The sequence below is a fragment of the Gossypium arboreum genome, chromosome 11, assembly GCF_025698485.1.
Source record: "Gossypium arboreum isolate Shixiya-1 chromosome 11, ASM2569848v2, whole genome shotgun sequence".
Lineage (NCBI taxonomy): Eukaryota > Viridiplantae > Streptophyta > Magnoliopsida > Malvales > Malvaceae > Gossypium > Gossypium arboreum.
The window spans coordinates 19,106,564-19,122,619 of record NC_069080.1 but is presented as its reverse complement, the minus strand read 5'-3'; the positions used below and the strand labels follow the sequence as shown (position 1 = coordinate 19,122,619).

Below are 16,056 nucleotides of genomic sequence, written 5' to 3'. Positions count from 1 at the left end.
AACTTCCCCTTGCTTAGAATGACTTCAAGAACTATCTTAAGCATAAGAGAAAGGAAATGATAGTGTAAGATCTAATTGTCAGACTTCGAATTGAAAAAGACAACAGAGGTGCAACTAAAAGGCTAAACAAAGTTATCAATCCTAATTTTGCCAAAGCAGACGTAGTGGAATTGAAGAAGGACTCTAAGAAAATAAAATATTCTCAGATTGGGTCTAAACTAGGACCAAAAGACGGTGTCTTCAAGAAGCCAAAATCCCAAGGAAAATTTTTTAATTGCAATAAGATGGGACACAAGTCATCCGATTGTAGGCTTCCAAAAATGGGTTAGAATAAACGAGGCCAACATTGTGGAAAATATTTCTAAGGAAGTATTTAAGCTTGACTTTTGCGTTGTGATTTTTGAAGTCAACTTGGTTTATTCAAATCTAAGAGAATAGTGGCTTGATACTATATTTTCTGTGACAAGGACTTCTTTGTTAAGTTGGTTCCTTGCGAGAAAACGGAGAAGCTCTATATGGGCAATGCTACAATTTCTAAGATCAAGGGGAAATGCACTATGATTTTGAAGATGATTTCTGGCAAAGAGTTGAAACTTCAAAATGTGTTGTATTTGCCTAACATACGCAAAAACCTTGTCTCTGGGACCCTCCTAAGTATGCATGGCTTTAGGATAATATTTGAATCCCAAAATTTAGTTTTGTCAAAAGGGGGATGTTTGTGGGAAGAGGATATGTATTAAATGATATGTGGAAACTCAATGCTACCTTTGTAAAAGCTAATATTATGAATAAAAATGATGTTTCTTTTTCTGTTTATATGCTTGAGTCATTTGATTTATGGCATGGTCGACTTGGACATGTTAATTCTGATACTTTACGTAGATTAATTAACTTAAAGCATATTTATTCATTTCACATTAATTATAATCATAATAAGAAATGTGTGTTAAGGAAAAACTAACAAGGTCTTTATTTCAATTTGTTGAGAGAAATACTGAACCACTTGATCTAATACATATTGATATTTGTGACTTAAAGTTTATTCAAACTAGAGGAGGGAATAAATATTTTATTACATTCATTGATGATAGCACAAAATATTGCTATGTATATTTGCTTAAAAGCAAGGATGAAGCTATAGAGAAATTTGTTCTCTATAAGCAAGAAGTTGAAACCTAACTTAATAAAAGAATTAAGAGGGTGAGAAGTGACCATGGTGGTAAATATGTTGAACCATATGGTAAATTTTGTGCACAACATGATATTATTCATGAAGTGGCACCACCATACTCTCCTCAATCCAATGGAGTAGTAGAGCGAAAAAATTGAACCCTAAAGAAAATAATGAACGCAATGCTAGAAAGTTCTGGGTTGTCAAAAAACATATGGGGGGAAGTTGTTTTATCAACGAATTACCTTTTAAATAAGGTGTCCCGGAAGAAAAAGAACAAGATATCATATGAGTTATAGAAGGGCAGAAAACCTTTCTACAACTACTTGAAAGTGTGGGGTGTCTTGTAAAAGTAATGGTTCATTTACCGAAACAAATGCAAATAGGTACTAAAACAGTGGATTGTAATTTCATTGGTTATGCATGCCATAACAATGCATCTCGATTGCTTGTGCATGAATCAAAAAATCTTGAAATTTACAAGAATACGATATTGGAATCTAAAAATGTCTCATTCTTTGAAAATATATTCCTTTGTAAGACTAGGGAAGTTAGGTCAAGTTCAACAAAACGAACTTTAGAGACTATTGATAGTCAAGACTTTCAACAAGAGGTTGAAATCGAGGTAGAGCCAAGAAGATGTAAAAGGGCAATGGTGGAAAAGTCCTTTGGATCAGATTTCCTAACCTATATGCTAGAGACTGAACCTCAAACTTATAGTGAAGTTATATGCTCATCTGAAAGCACTTTTTGGAAAAATGCTATCAGGAGCGAAATTAATTCCATCATGAAAAATCATACGTGAGAATTAGTAGATCTACCTTAGGGAATTAAACCACTAAATTCTAAATGGATTTTCAAACGAAAAATGAAATTAGATGGAACAATTGATAAGTATAAGGCCAGATGGATTATAAAAGGATATAAACAAAAGGAAGGCATTGATTACTTCGATACATTTTCTCATGTATCAAGAATAACTTCTATAAGGATAAATCTTGTTATTGCCGCTTTACGAAATCTAAAAGTTCATCAAATGGATGTTAAGAAAACTTTTCTAAATGGAGATCTTGATGAGGAGATCTACATGGAACAACCTGAAGGTCATGTAGCTCCAAGGCCAGAAAGAAAAGTCTATAGATTGGTGAAGTCTTTGTATGGACTTAAGCAAGCACCAAAGCAGTGGCATGAAAAGTTTGATAGTGTTATGAAATCAAATTGATTTAAAATTAACGAGCATGAAAAATGTGTGTATGTCAAAACCACTATTGATGGATATGTAATTCTATGTTTGTATGTTGACGACATATGCATTGTTGGAAGTAACAATGAAATGGTAAAACGTACGAAAAACGTGTAAAATTCAAGATTTGACATGAAAGATATGAGACTTGCTGACATGATTTGGGCATCCAAATCAAAAGGTCATCTGAAGGTCTCGTATTGACTCAATTACACTACGTAGACAAGATTCTTGAGAAATTTGGTAAGGATGATTTGGTACAGGCAGAACTCCAATAGATATAAGTCAACATCTATCCAAAAACAAAGGTAAAAGTGTTGACCAAGTGGAATATGCAAGAGTCATGGGCAATCTAATGTACCTTATGAGTTGCACTAGACCCAATATTGCTTTCACTGTAAGTAGTTTAAGCAGATTCACAAGCAATTTAGGGGAGAATCATTGGAAAGCAATTGTGAGAGTACTGGGATATCTCAAATATACTCAAAACTACGGATTACATTATTCCAAATATCCTGCTATGTTAGAAGGATTCTTTAATACTAGTTGGATATCTGATATTCAAGATACCAAAGGCACAAGTGGTTATATTTTTATATTGGGAGGAGGAGCTATGTCATAAAAATCCTCAAGGTAAATAATTATAACTAAATCCATAATGGAATCTGAGTTTGTAGCTCTAGACAAATTTGGAGAAGCGGAATGGCTATGAAACTTTTTAGAGGATATTCATAAATGGCCAAAGCCTATGCCCACAATATGCATATATTGTAATAACCAAGCAACAATCGGTAGAGCACAGAACGTAATGTATAATGGTAAGTTGAGACACATGGGTCATCGACACAATACCGTTAGACAACTGATCTCAACTAGAGTTATCTCTATTGATTTTGTAAGATCAAAAGATAACACTGCGGATTCGCTAACCAAAGGGTTAAATCGAGATCAAGTTGATAAAAAATTGAAAGGAATGAGACTAAATCCCATGAATATTTAAGGCGTTATGTGAAGGAAAACCCAACCTAGTTGACTAGATATCACAAGATCTAGGTTCAATAGGACAACCTACTTGCATAAACCTTGTGAGGTCACTGTGGGGTTCTTCAAGTCTATTCCTAAGATGAAAATAGTGATTAAAATGTGGAAAAGGTTAAACAATGCCTTTAATGACCATTGTGTGTTTTAATGAAACGAACAACAAAAGTCACCTATGTGAAAGTGAAGTGGGGCCACTTCAAGGAGACTATTGGGCATAGTTCTCCAAGCTATTGCAAAACTAGGAGGATGTTCACGGCCATATGAACATACCCATGAGAACCAAAATCTTGCCAGTGAGGTATATCATTATTTACACAAACAACAGAATTGTTCAAGGACATCGCATCTATTGGTCAGCTAGTAAAGTAAATATACTTTCACAAGGGAAGGTTCAAGGGTTGATGCCTACGTGTCTTATGCAAATATCGAATGTAGAATCTATCACCTCTTTGAGTCTTTGAGTCTCATTGATCCATCAATTTCATTTATGTGGAGGATTGTTAGAAATTAATGGATCTTTTGAAATTTTGAGGCATATTATTTTATTGATAAAATTGAAGGTTTAAATAATAAATTATGAATTTATATTCTATATAATATGCTTAAAATTATTGAATGATGAATGATAAATTGATGCTTAAATTAAACAATGTTTTGTCTCTTGATGAGCAGTTGTACCTTTTGAACAATTGTATCTCTTGGTGAACAAATTCATTGCTTTTGGTTTAATATTGCATCTTTTCATTCATTGTGTCTATTCACTTATCTATTAACTTTTCAGTAAAACTCTTCATGAATTAGTCTAAATCTCTTCATTCATTTCCTCTCCTCTATATAAAGCCAAGTTAGGAGACTTCCAAAACACATCATCAAAAACCATCAATATCAAAAATTCCTTCTAAATTTATTCATCCTAGTGATAGAAAAAGACAAGATTGTGTTCGATTGATCACTGTTGTTGTGCTACTACTGTGATCATTTGTTTTTGTATCATGGGAGATAGACGTCCAATGTTTCTCAAAACACCAAGGAGAGGTCGAATCTGTATTAAGGAAATTGTTCATATAGGCCTAAAAAAAATTCTTCTTCTAATTTTCAACTTTGTCCGATTATAGTTATTATGTTGTATTATTGTTATTGCATTGTATTGCATTATTATTGTTACAGACATATTAATACTACATATGAACTTATATTTTCGTACAAAAACTAAAAGAAAATTACAAAGACTAAAAGAGAAAAAAAGACAAAGAAATGAAAAGATAATTCAACCTTTTTTTACTTGGATTTCCATAAGCTTGTACATGTCCTCTATTTATAGGACTTCAAGTACCATAAATTACAAAGTATTAAGGACCAACATTAAGGTACCTTATAAATTGTAACACCCCAAACCCGGTCCGGACGCTATGGCCGTATCTGGTGTGTCAGATTGAAGTGTTTTAATGAAAACATTGTTTTCATTGAAAGCCCGTCTTCAAGATATAAAATCGTAGTTAACTTATGAAAACTCTCTTTTCAGTTGCGAAAGTTTTGTTTGAAACATTTGATTTAGGAAAACTTATCGTTTAAAAAAAAATTGTTGCGGAAACGTAAAATAACATGCTATAATTTAAGAAACCATGTTTAACCTCTCATAATTACATCGCATAAAAATAATAACCCAATAATAAAAAAAGGAAGCCTTATTACAATCTAGACTGAAAAGTACTTAATAAAATAGAATCTCGTATGCTTTTTTTTTTTAAAAAAAACAAAACACAAGTCCATGTTGTCTTGCTAGCTGGCCTTCCAGAGTCTTTCCAAACATCGAACCTTCTACTGAGCTTCACCTGAAAATAAAATAAAAAAGGGGGTGAGTTTTTACAAACTCAGTGTGTACAACCCTCTACGAAAAACAAGCATTCAAAAATCATCATACATCAAACATGCAATGAAATCCCATCCCAATAACCCATCCGCTACACACCAGCTCCGTCCCCCATCACATCATATGGAGATATAAATATCGACCCACCCAACCGACACATCAATGGTAGCCCGGTTGCGGAACTACCTTCATTTACATATTGGGCTTAAAAGCCGTCGGTGGATCCACGATTGTCAAGCAACCATGCGATCCTCATATACTTCCTCCGTTCCATACTTCCCAACCCGTATGCAACCTAAGCAAAATATCATATGTATGCAACAGATATGCATGTCACATCCATAAAATTTACATTCAACACCTAGGGGTATTTTGGTCATTTCGCCCTTAGGGGCATTTCAGTAATTTTCTCTTTAATACAGTTTCCACTTACCTCGGCCCGTTAACAAATCCTGTGAGCTAAGATGAACGAATACTATGCCCCAGGTAGGATTCCAGAGAAGAGGAGGTGGGTCAATAAGACCGCTTAAGTACTAAGCTCTCCCTAAATCCAATCCTAGACATGCATATACCCGTTGCCACACCTTAACCCTATGACTTGTCCACGGTCTCAACAATTTAATTAAGTTTTATGTAGTCATCATATACTAAGCCCAGAACCCCTATATACATGCATATAGCCCACTAGGCCCAATCTCATTTATATGGCCCATCCGGTCCAATTCACGTTCATATGGCCCATCAGGACCAATTCACATTCATATGGCCCATTAGGCCCAATCTCATTTATATGGTCCATCCGACCCAAATCACATTATATTCATGCTCACACACAAATTTTCTATCACATAGCATCACTTATCAAATTTTGGCCTATTATGGGCCCAATAGCCCATCGAGCCCATTTAGCCTATTCCGGCCCATTTGGCCTATTCACAACCCAAGTCCATGGAATCACCCATGGGCCTCAGGCAACCTATAGGTTTCTCCCTTATGAGTGTTCGCGCACTCGCAAGACTACCGTAGCCAAACTTTTGGCTTTTCGGCATTTCAGCTTTTCGGTATTTCAGCTTTTGCCGATCTACTTGTGTGTGCAGTGTAAGTACACACCTGGTAAGCAAGCGTGCTGCGATTCCCTTAGTCACCAACCTACAAACTATATCACCCTTCAATTAATCGCATGCTTAATACATATCTTTACTAAAAACCGAAACCTCACCTTAACCTTACCTTGCACGATAAGTATAACAGTTCCTTCTTAAATCACTAACCACGATCAATCTTAACTATTAAAACCATAATAATAGATGACTCCTATCCAACACAAGTCCCCTTACCTTAACTATGAACATTCGGCCACCTTAGCCAATGGGAGAGGAATACTTACCAAAACCGCAAACACCTAAGGAGCAATTTCGGCAGAGAGCTAAGATCCGAGATCGGATACTAATTCCCTACCACAGTTGATTAGAAAGAGTGAGGGAAGAACATCGTAATAGATTCTTAGCAAAACCGATTGGGAGAACAAACACTTACACTAGATTTGACCGAAGATTATTTGGCCCTTCAAAGATTTGGCTTTTTGGCTTTCAAACTTAGTATGGTGAATAAGGTTTATTTGGTACAGATTAAAGAAGAAGAGTAGAAGAAGGAATCGGCTAAACGAAACAAAAAAAATTGTGTAGAGAAAGAATAGAAATCGGCACAAAGAAAAGAGAGTAAAACAAAAGGGTTTTCGACTTTTAGGGAAAAGAGTTTTCGGTAACAGGGTGAAGGAAATTCGGCATTAGCCTGGCAACCCTGCATTCAGCACTTATTTATAGCCCCTATAGCTGAATTTTCTAGCCCTTAACTCCCCATTCGACTCCATCACTTCCCTCTTTCTTATCTCCTCGTTTTTCTCCCTAATAACCCCTTGATCCTTTCCTTAATTTTCTCTTCTGAACACTCCCCTCGGAGTCCATCTTCACGCCACTTCCAACCTTCTAGAAGGCCAAAATTAAACTTCTAAAAACACTAAGCTAGGATCCGAACCTTGGATCTCCTTGCTGGCTACTAACGCCACCTCCCTACACTCTACTTAGCCACTCTTCCACAAGGCTTTTTGATGTCATTTTCCCTTATCTTTATTTAAAAGCCCAACCACTTGCCAACAAGGTCCTTTTAATTATTAAACTAAAATTTCTTCTACCCCTAGATTCGAACTCAAACCTTGACCAAGACCTACTTTCGCGTAATTAACACTTAACCGGAATTGCTAAGCACAAAAAGGAAAAAAAATTCAAGATTTCGGGATTTTTAGGTTTCGAAATTTTTAGGGCATTACATAAATAATTTAGGGGTTATGGACATTCATTATTTAAGAGTTACAAAAGATAAATTTGAGAATATTATAAACATGGATTTTAAAATATTTGTTAAATGTCACTATGAATAGATAAAATTATAGCAAAAATAAAAATAGTGCTCCATGACCTTAGACTTTTCTTTTAATAGTATAAAATTATAATTAAAACCATATTTCAGATTCAACCAATGAAATTTAATAAGTTTAGATTGAATCATTTTTATTTGATTATTATAAATTTTAAGTTAATATCGAAATTCCGTATTCCGGAAGAAGGAAACCCCTTCAACACTGTCGTAATAATCATACGGGTTTAATGGATTTGCAAATAAGATAAGACTGTTCAGAAATCACTCAAAGATGAAATGATGTTGTTGGGTTTATGTCGGTTAGTTTCGGGTCCAAACCAAATTTTTGCCTTAATGATAAATGTGATCTAATAACTTTTTTCAGTAATTAATATTATCGTCAGGAATTAAAATGTTTAAAGATCGAAAATAGTAAATTTATTTTATCTAAAACATTAATTTGCAAACCCTAAAAATGCCTTCTCTTTCTTCTTTTCTCTTGAGTTATCGGATCATTTTAACCGTAAAACCAAATTATTCTTATGTATTTAATAGTGAATTTTCTTTTTTTTAGTTCTATTTTTTTTATGTTCAGAATTCGTGATTATTATAATTTTTTTTAAGAAAGAAAAAGTTTTAAAGACAATGTCAAAAACAATATTAAAAAATCCAACAAATGGTGGGGCATGAAAGAAAAAGAAAAAAAAAACAAGTCAACTGCTCCAACGGATAATGGGAATTCTATCGTGCACTACATAGAGGGGTGGTGAGTGCCAACCCAAAATTTAATTTTAGTAGAAAGTTTGGTTGATATCAGATTTTTCCTTAAATTCAGAACCCCCCACCCCCCGGGCCCCCAATTTTGTTGGCAAATACACGTTCCTTCATCTATGTATTTATTTATTTTTGGTCATGTGTCAAATATGGACTTAGATGTCATAAGGGGGCAGGGTACGCTCTTGCAGGAAAGGATAGTAATGCCATAGATTTGGTAGTTTTTTTTTTTTAAATAAGATTTGGTTAATCTGGAGTTGTTTGCTTAATCTCAATGAAACAGTTAGCTCATTTGTGTTAGCCAAACGCGATCAAAACTGCCTTTGAGATTTTTCAGCATACTAATGGAAAAAGTTTTCTTTCTTTCTTTCTTTGTTTCTTTGTTTAAGTAAACAACAAATTACATAAATATATTCATAGCTAGATTGCCTCTAGTGCTTTCTTCTTGTAAGACTTCTTGAATCTCTACCGTGAATCATCAAACATGTGCAGTACTTCATCATTTGGGAGGGTCATTTTTGCAAGTGCATTTGCAATTCTGTTAGCCTCTCTAAGAATATATCTCAACGACCGCTTCTCTTCCTTAGCTAGAATTTGTTGAATCCTTCTAATTAAATTAAAGGACAATTCTTCAAGTATGCTATTGCTAATACTTATAATGATCTCGAGATTATCGGAATGGATGGTGACTTCATCGTATCCTTGTTCTTGCAGTAGAAGTAAGCCATCCAATATACCCCAAAACTCAGCAACAACAACTAAACACTTTCCCAAGAAGCGATTATAGCCCAAGACCCAATTCCCTTTCCCATCACGTATTACTCCACCTGCAGCAGAGAAACCGAAACAGAATTAATAGCACCATTAGTATTAAGGGAAAACACATACCTAATTTCGCATGTTCAGAACTCTGTTATGTCTCCATCACCAAAGCTTTACTTTGGACAAAGGAGTATTGTTTCGCCTAACTGTAGGAAACCTTAATAATTTCCTCTAGATTCACTGATTTTCCTTGGAAGATGAATAAGTTACGATTTTTCCAAATACACCACAGTATTAAGCCGAAGAAACAAGCCCAAGTTGAATCTCTTATCTTATTTTCTGATTGGTCTTGCAAATTCGAGAGTAGCCATTCCGATATATCGCCCTCAAAGAACCATCTAATTTGATTAAGAGGAATGACTTGATTCCAAATGTCCCTCACCCAAGGATAGTCCCTAAGAACATGTAAAGCATCCTCAGTGTTATGACCATAAAGCTAATACCCCTTCGAACCCTTCCAGAGTTAGTTAAAAATCTCCGTTTTAGAATTAACCAGATGAACTGTCTAACTCTTTGAGGGCCCGAGATTTTCTAAACAGTATTCCAAGTATCATCCTTTAGCATTCAATAAGTGCTTTTAATTGAAAAAAGTTTACTTCTTTTTGCAATGCAATCGATAAGGTGGAATTAATACTTATTTCACGAAATGCTACCTTGGTGGTGGACGAGTTAGCAAAGGACAATGCATATGGAAGTCATGCTTTATGGTGATAATTTTAGGGAGTTAGAGAGATTCTATTGTTTTGGTTTTTCTTCCTTTGAAGTGGTCAGATTTAAATGGTGTGCTTTATTTGCTTGTAGGAAGGGAAGATCTTTAGGTGTTCCACTTGTGGTAAAGGCGTTTTACACCTTTTATATCGCTTTACATTAATGAAACTCTTTTTGCTTGGAGAGAAAAAAAAAAAAGGTAAACTAGGTCATTATACTATATATTAGTCAATTTACGTTTTAATCACTCAAATATAAAAATTATAAAATAATTATTTAACTATTTAAAATTTTTATTAGACTCACTAAGTTGTTAAAGTATTTTTTAAGTCCAGCTAGTAAAGCTCCAGCGATAATTTAATAATAATTATGGTGGATCAATATCCATAACGAATTAAACATACCTTAGATCAAAGTTAATTTAACGATGAAAGTTAAACATAAAAATAAAAAAATAAAAAACTGTTTAAATTTTAAAAATTGTTTCATAAAAAAAATCTAACAATAAAAAGGAAGAGAAGAAGAGTTTTTTTGTTGGTGCAAATACTATATTTCTGGATGTAATTTACTCAAAAATAAAAAGGATCCTAACTATCTCAGAAATTTCAATCCACAGTGAAAGAAATATGAGAAATATATGCAACATAAACAGCACCTCAGCTTGATTCCAATAGGATTTAATTAATCATTCTATATGAACATGAAAAATAGATATCCACATTATACAAAGCCAACCAATTACAGTCAAAGAAGATTAAAACTCGAAAGGGAACAGTGAGTTTCTTCTTTGGCGTATTGCAGTTGTTTACAAATTAACATACAGGGATGTGAATCCAGTTCAGGCTGCCAACATGAACAACTAATTTGTACCAATGCGGCATCGCATCGAACGTAAGCTCCTTGAATGTTCCATGTCGGGGATCAAAGACAACAACTACTCGGTTTAGGTACTCCAACAAGATCTCATCATTCCTCAGAATACATAGAACTCTGACAGATGAATTAGGGAAACGAGCCTTTGCCATATTGAAGTGTAAAAGATCATTTTGCTGCAATGTTGGTGGCAAGTGATTCCCGATAGTGAATTCTTTGATCCAAGATTCTTTTATACCGTATTCCTTCATAACCCAAACCTCCAACTCGTCGTTATCATGATACGCACCAGCTGAGAGAAAACCTCGCAGAACCATGAGATGATGAAAACACCTGTTTGAGCCACAACAATCTGGCTTAGCCATCTCTTGGAACTGCTCAGTTTCGAGGTCAAACGAGATGAAAATGCTAGCCGTGTTGTCATTGTTAGGCTTTGAAAGCCAATGAAGCCTCCCATTGACCAAAGCTTTGGGGATCGGGCGAGCCAAATCATAAGGCAAGGTTCCTATATGTCTCCAAGAGGGATCTCCGATTGTTAGAACATGGACCTGAGATTGTACCAAAGTCGAGGTAGCAACATTGATCCGACCACCTAGTAAAACCTGTTGTCTAAGATATACTACCTGGATTACCTTGTACTGTTTTGTAGTTTGATGAAACCCGAATGCAATGTGTCCCACTTGTGCTGGATAGTTAACCAATTTCGGTAGCTGTAAGTAAACCCTAGTAAAGGGGTTGCAAATGTATATCCATCTTGCATCCCGCATGCAAAGCAAGCCGTTGCATGAATCTAGCAAATAAATAGACATGAGATGGGGAAGTTTCTTAAACATCACCTTTCCTTGGCTATGGAAGTCGGAGAAATCTATAAAGAAAAGCTGATACGATGAACTAGGCCGATTGCTTTGGAAGATGAAGCTTGGACCATCTTTGTCGGCCATGTGAGAGAAATGGGTAGCAACAAGAAGCGGATCTCGTATTAATCTTCGCCAAGCTCGGCAAACCAACATCGATTGTAGCAGAGATGTTGATGGAAGCCTGGATAGTATACCAAGGATGATCTCTTGAGGAAGTTTCTCCATTATGTTGGAGGTTTGTTGCTCTGAAGTCTTCACAAGTTTGCTCATATTTTGAATTCATCACTGTCTTGCAAAGATGGAGATGTAAAAGACGAGTTTGGGCGATCAAAGCAAAGGTACCGGAGCATAATTTTACTTGCACTTTGATACAAGCTGATAAAACAAAGAAAACGAAGTCATCAATGATGGCGGAATATTATTATTCTATACGAATATAGTTTTGGTCGTGCCGATGGAAGAAGACAACAACAAAAGATAAATGTTGTGCACATTCCAAATATAAAATGGTTTATATACTAATCATCTAAAATTAGCTGATAGATGACCCAAATTATAAATTGAGCCTTTGAAAACACCATACACCCTAGCCTTTAATCTATATAGGATAGAAAAATAATTATTTGAAGTTTTTGGAGACAAGAATTTTACCCGACTGATTTCCATATTATTTTTAAAAATCAAGACTCAATTAAATTCGATATACCATTTTTTTAAAACATGAAAATTTATAAACAACTTGTGATACTTCATTTCTTTTTTATTTCCAAATTCCTAATCAAGGATTCTCGCATATCTTGATTATGAAAAACACATGCAGCATAAACAGAACTCAGCTTGTTTCCAAGAGGATTATTACGTTTAAAAAATAATAATAATAAATTTAACTGAAGGGAGAAGCTGCAATATACTCACCACAACTACACTTTTACTTTTCTATCCTCTTTTTTTTTTTTTTTTCTTTCATCAGTATCATTTCTATATAATTTTGACTTAATACATAATTCAGTATTTAAATTTGACACTTTTTGTAATGTGGTACTTATTGTTTTTAGTCTAATATGGTATCTGTTCATTTGACAAAAATTAAACATTTTAGTACTTGAAGATTATATTAACTTTTAGTGTTTAATTCAGGTTTTGAAATGATTTAATGCTAATTCATAATTAATTAATAATATTAATAATTAACTTTCATCAAATCAACCAAAATTGAATTAAACATTGAAAAGATAACATTGTTACCTTTGGGTACTAAAATATATAAGTTTGGTCAAATACAAGTAACAAAATAGACTAAAAATAACACATGTATCACATTAAAAAATTTGTCAAACTCATGTACAAAATGATATATTAAGCCATTTTTTATCATGATCTATTTTTCAATCAATTTATTTATGGAAATAACTTATATTACCACATCATCAATTTTAAAAAGATAAACATTTTATTATATATTCTTCCACGCCAGCCCTATCCTTTTTCATATAGAAGAATGATAAATCAGATTTTTCCTTCTAATTTTTAGCATTTTGGATATGAATGATGTAAAATTACAATTTCATACAATCTCTTCTCATTCTCAATATAAGTTAGTTATTTAAAAATACCTCACCCTCACTGTTATTTTGCATCCCCAAAAGTGACTTAAATTAGTCATGACATAAGAACAGGAAGAAGAGACATCATGAAACAAAGCCAACCAATAATTACAAGAAACAACGCAAATAGAAGCAAACAGCTATTTAAATCATGAAATTTAATAGGAAAACATAGACTTAATGATGAAGCCAATTCAGGCTTCCAACATGAATAATTATTTTGAACCAACGAGGCATTTCTGGAAACGTAAACTCCTTGAACGTCTCATGCTGTGGATCGTAAATAACAAGAGCCCTGCTTTTGTACTCCAATAAGATCTCGCCATTTTTCAACACACATAGAACTCGAACAAATAAATTACGCTTTGAATAGATGAAGTGGCGACTCTCTTGTTGCGTCAACGTCGGAGGCATGTACCTTCCGATGCTCAACTCCTTGATCCAAGACTCTTTCGCACCATACTCCTTCATTACCCAAATCTCCACTCGTTCATCATTCTCATGAAACGCACCAGCCGAGAGACAACCTCGTACAACCATAAGATGCCGCAAACACCTCTCTGAGCCGCAACAATCAGGTTTCGGCACCTCCTGGAATTGCTCTGTTTCGAGATCGAAGGATACGAGCAAGCTAGCAGTGGTGTACCTGTTAGGCTTGGAAAGCCAATGGAGTCTCCCATTGACCAAAGCCTTGGTTTTCGAATGAATAAAACGGTATGGTATCGTTCCTAGATCCCTCCAAGAAGGGCTGCCGATAGTCAAAATCTGAACCTCCGATTCACTCGAAGTGGTTGATGTAGTACTGGAGTCGACTCTTCTCAATTTTCTTCGAAACACTATCTGGATCACCTTGTATTCTTTTGTTTTCTGATGAAAACCCAACCCCAAATTTCCCACCAGTGTTGGATACTTGATGAGCTTGGGGAGCTCGATGTAAAGCCTGGTAAAAGGGTTGCAAATGTATACGCTACGCGATGTATCGTGCATGCAAAGCAACCCATTGCATGAATCTACCAAGTACATGGGCATAGGAGAACTCGGGAGCTTCTTGGAGATCACTTTTCCTTCACTATGATAAAAGAAATCAATGAAGTGGCGTTGATCGGGGATAGGCCAATTGCTTTCCAAGATGAAGCTGGGATCGTTGCCGGCCTCGGCCAAGTTCGACAAGTGCTTACTAATAAAAAATGGATCTCGTATTAGGGTTCGCCAGCCTCGGCAAACCAGCTTTGAATTCAGCAACGATGGTAAGGGAAGCCTGGATAGTATATGGACGACGACTTCCCGAGGAAGACGATCCATCATATTTGCTGCTGCCTTCCCTTTCTTCATAAGTTTGCCCTCTTTCATTGTCGATTCCTCCATGATTAACAATGACACAAAGTAAAAGAATATATATTACATTTGGAGATCAAAACAACGTTGATATTGAAAGCTTTTTAAATTTGAAAACAATATTTAATAGGACGAAGAGAAAGTGATCGATGATAAAGTAAAAATGTATGGTGATTCCTATAAGGCAAGGTGAGATTGTGATATGCCAACGCGTTTCTCCATAGCTTTTAATTATTTATAAAATTTATGTATGATAATGATATTTTGTTTTATTAATGTACGTACCTAAGTTGAATAATGTGGGTGTATCTCGCCTTTTCGGGCAAATCAGAGACCAAATAGAATCGACGTCATGATTAAGAGGAGCAAGACATCGCGACAGACAACGTCCCGACGTGGCGACTTGTATTCAACTTAAATCGAGTTTCTTCTTCTAGTTAAACTCTACTATCTTTTTCTAATTGGACTCTAATTTAATTAATCTAGAAATTTTTTAGTTATATTAGTATTTTAATATTAGAATTTTAATATTAACCTATTTAAAGGATCTTTGTAATCATGTTCAGAGTTAACAGAATATCTCGTGCATGAGATTTAATAAAGAGTTTTGGGGAGAGTTTTGTATTCGAGTTTTGGGTTTTGCTCTTTGAGACTATTTTCTTTATCTTGTATTGTTCGTTTGTTTGTCGAATCAGTAAAGTTTTCTTTGCTCTTGATTTTTTTTCCTTTTCAAAGGAGTTTTTCAAGTAAAATATATGTGCCCGATTTTCTTTTTCACTTTTTCGTTCTTGTTCATTGACTATACCGGTCGATCCCTAACAAATAAAAATCTTCTACCCTTCATTGTGTCTTTATACATACCTTATCAACAAAAAATTAACACCTAAAATAATTTCATTTCAAAGGCAAAATTGTTTAAATATGTCTTCTTCTTCTTTTTTTGTTAATTGGTTAAATAGGTCGGTTTTTTTTTTTTGAAAATTTAAGGAAATAGGCTAATTTTGGAGAGAGTGTGTAAAAGGGCGTCCAGTTGGGCGTGTTTTAGGTGGTAAGAAAACACGCCCAACTAGACGCGCTTTTCATTTAAAACCTTTTTTTTTTACTTTCTCAATATAATTAGTTTCTTTGATCAGTTGATTAAATATTAGTTGTTTTGTCCTTGAGTCATGGGTATGATTCCTCTCTCACTCACATTTATATTTTTTATTTTATGTTGTTTTAAACTTTTATTATTTTTTAATTAATGTTTTTAACATATTAGTTTTTTGTTTAAATGGTTAAATAATAATGATTTTATCATTGAGTCCTTCTCTTCTAAACACAGTTGTAATTTTACTTCAAAC

The 16,056-nt window shown here is 34.5% G+C and overlaps 2 protein-coding genes across 2 annotated transcripts; both read right to left on the bottom strand.

Annotated features, from left to right (window-relative positions):
• Window positions 1–8,979: 8,979 nt before the first annotated feature.
• On the bottom strand, window positions 8,980–12,145 carry LOC108471632 (F-box protein At3g07870-like). The gene is made up of 2 exons (XM_017773222.2): window positions 10,862–12,145; window positions 8,980–9,341 (listed from the first exon to the last, which is right to left on the bottom strand). Exons 1-2 carry the CDS (start codon window positions 12,042–12,044, stop codon window positions 8,980–8,982), a joined length of 1,545 nt encoding a protein of 514 aa, XP_017628711.2. The 5' UTR covers window positions 12,045–12,145.
• A 1,175-nt stretch (window positions 12,146–13,320) lies between these two features.
• Window positions 13,321–14,879, bottom strand: LOC108471631 (F-box protein At3g07870-like). The gene has a single exon (XM_017773220.2). It carries the CDS (start codon window positions 14,741–14,743, stop codon window positions 13,556–13,558), a length of 1,188 nt encoding a protein of 395 aa, XP_017628709.1. The 5' UTR covers window positions 14,744–14,879; the 3' UTR covers window positions 13,321–13,555.
• Window positions 14,880–16,056: the final 1,177 nt, after the last annotated feature.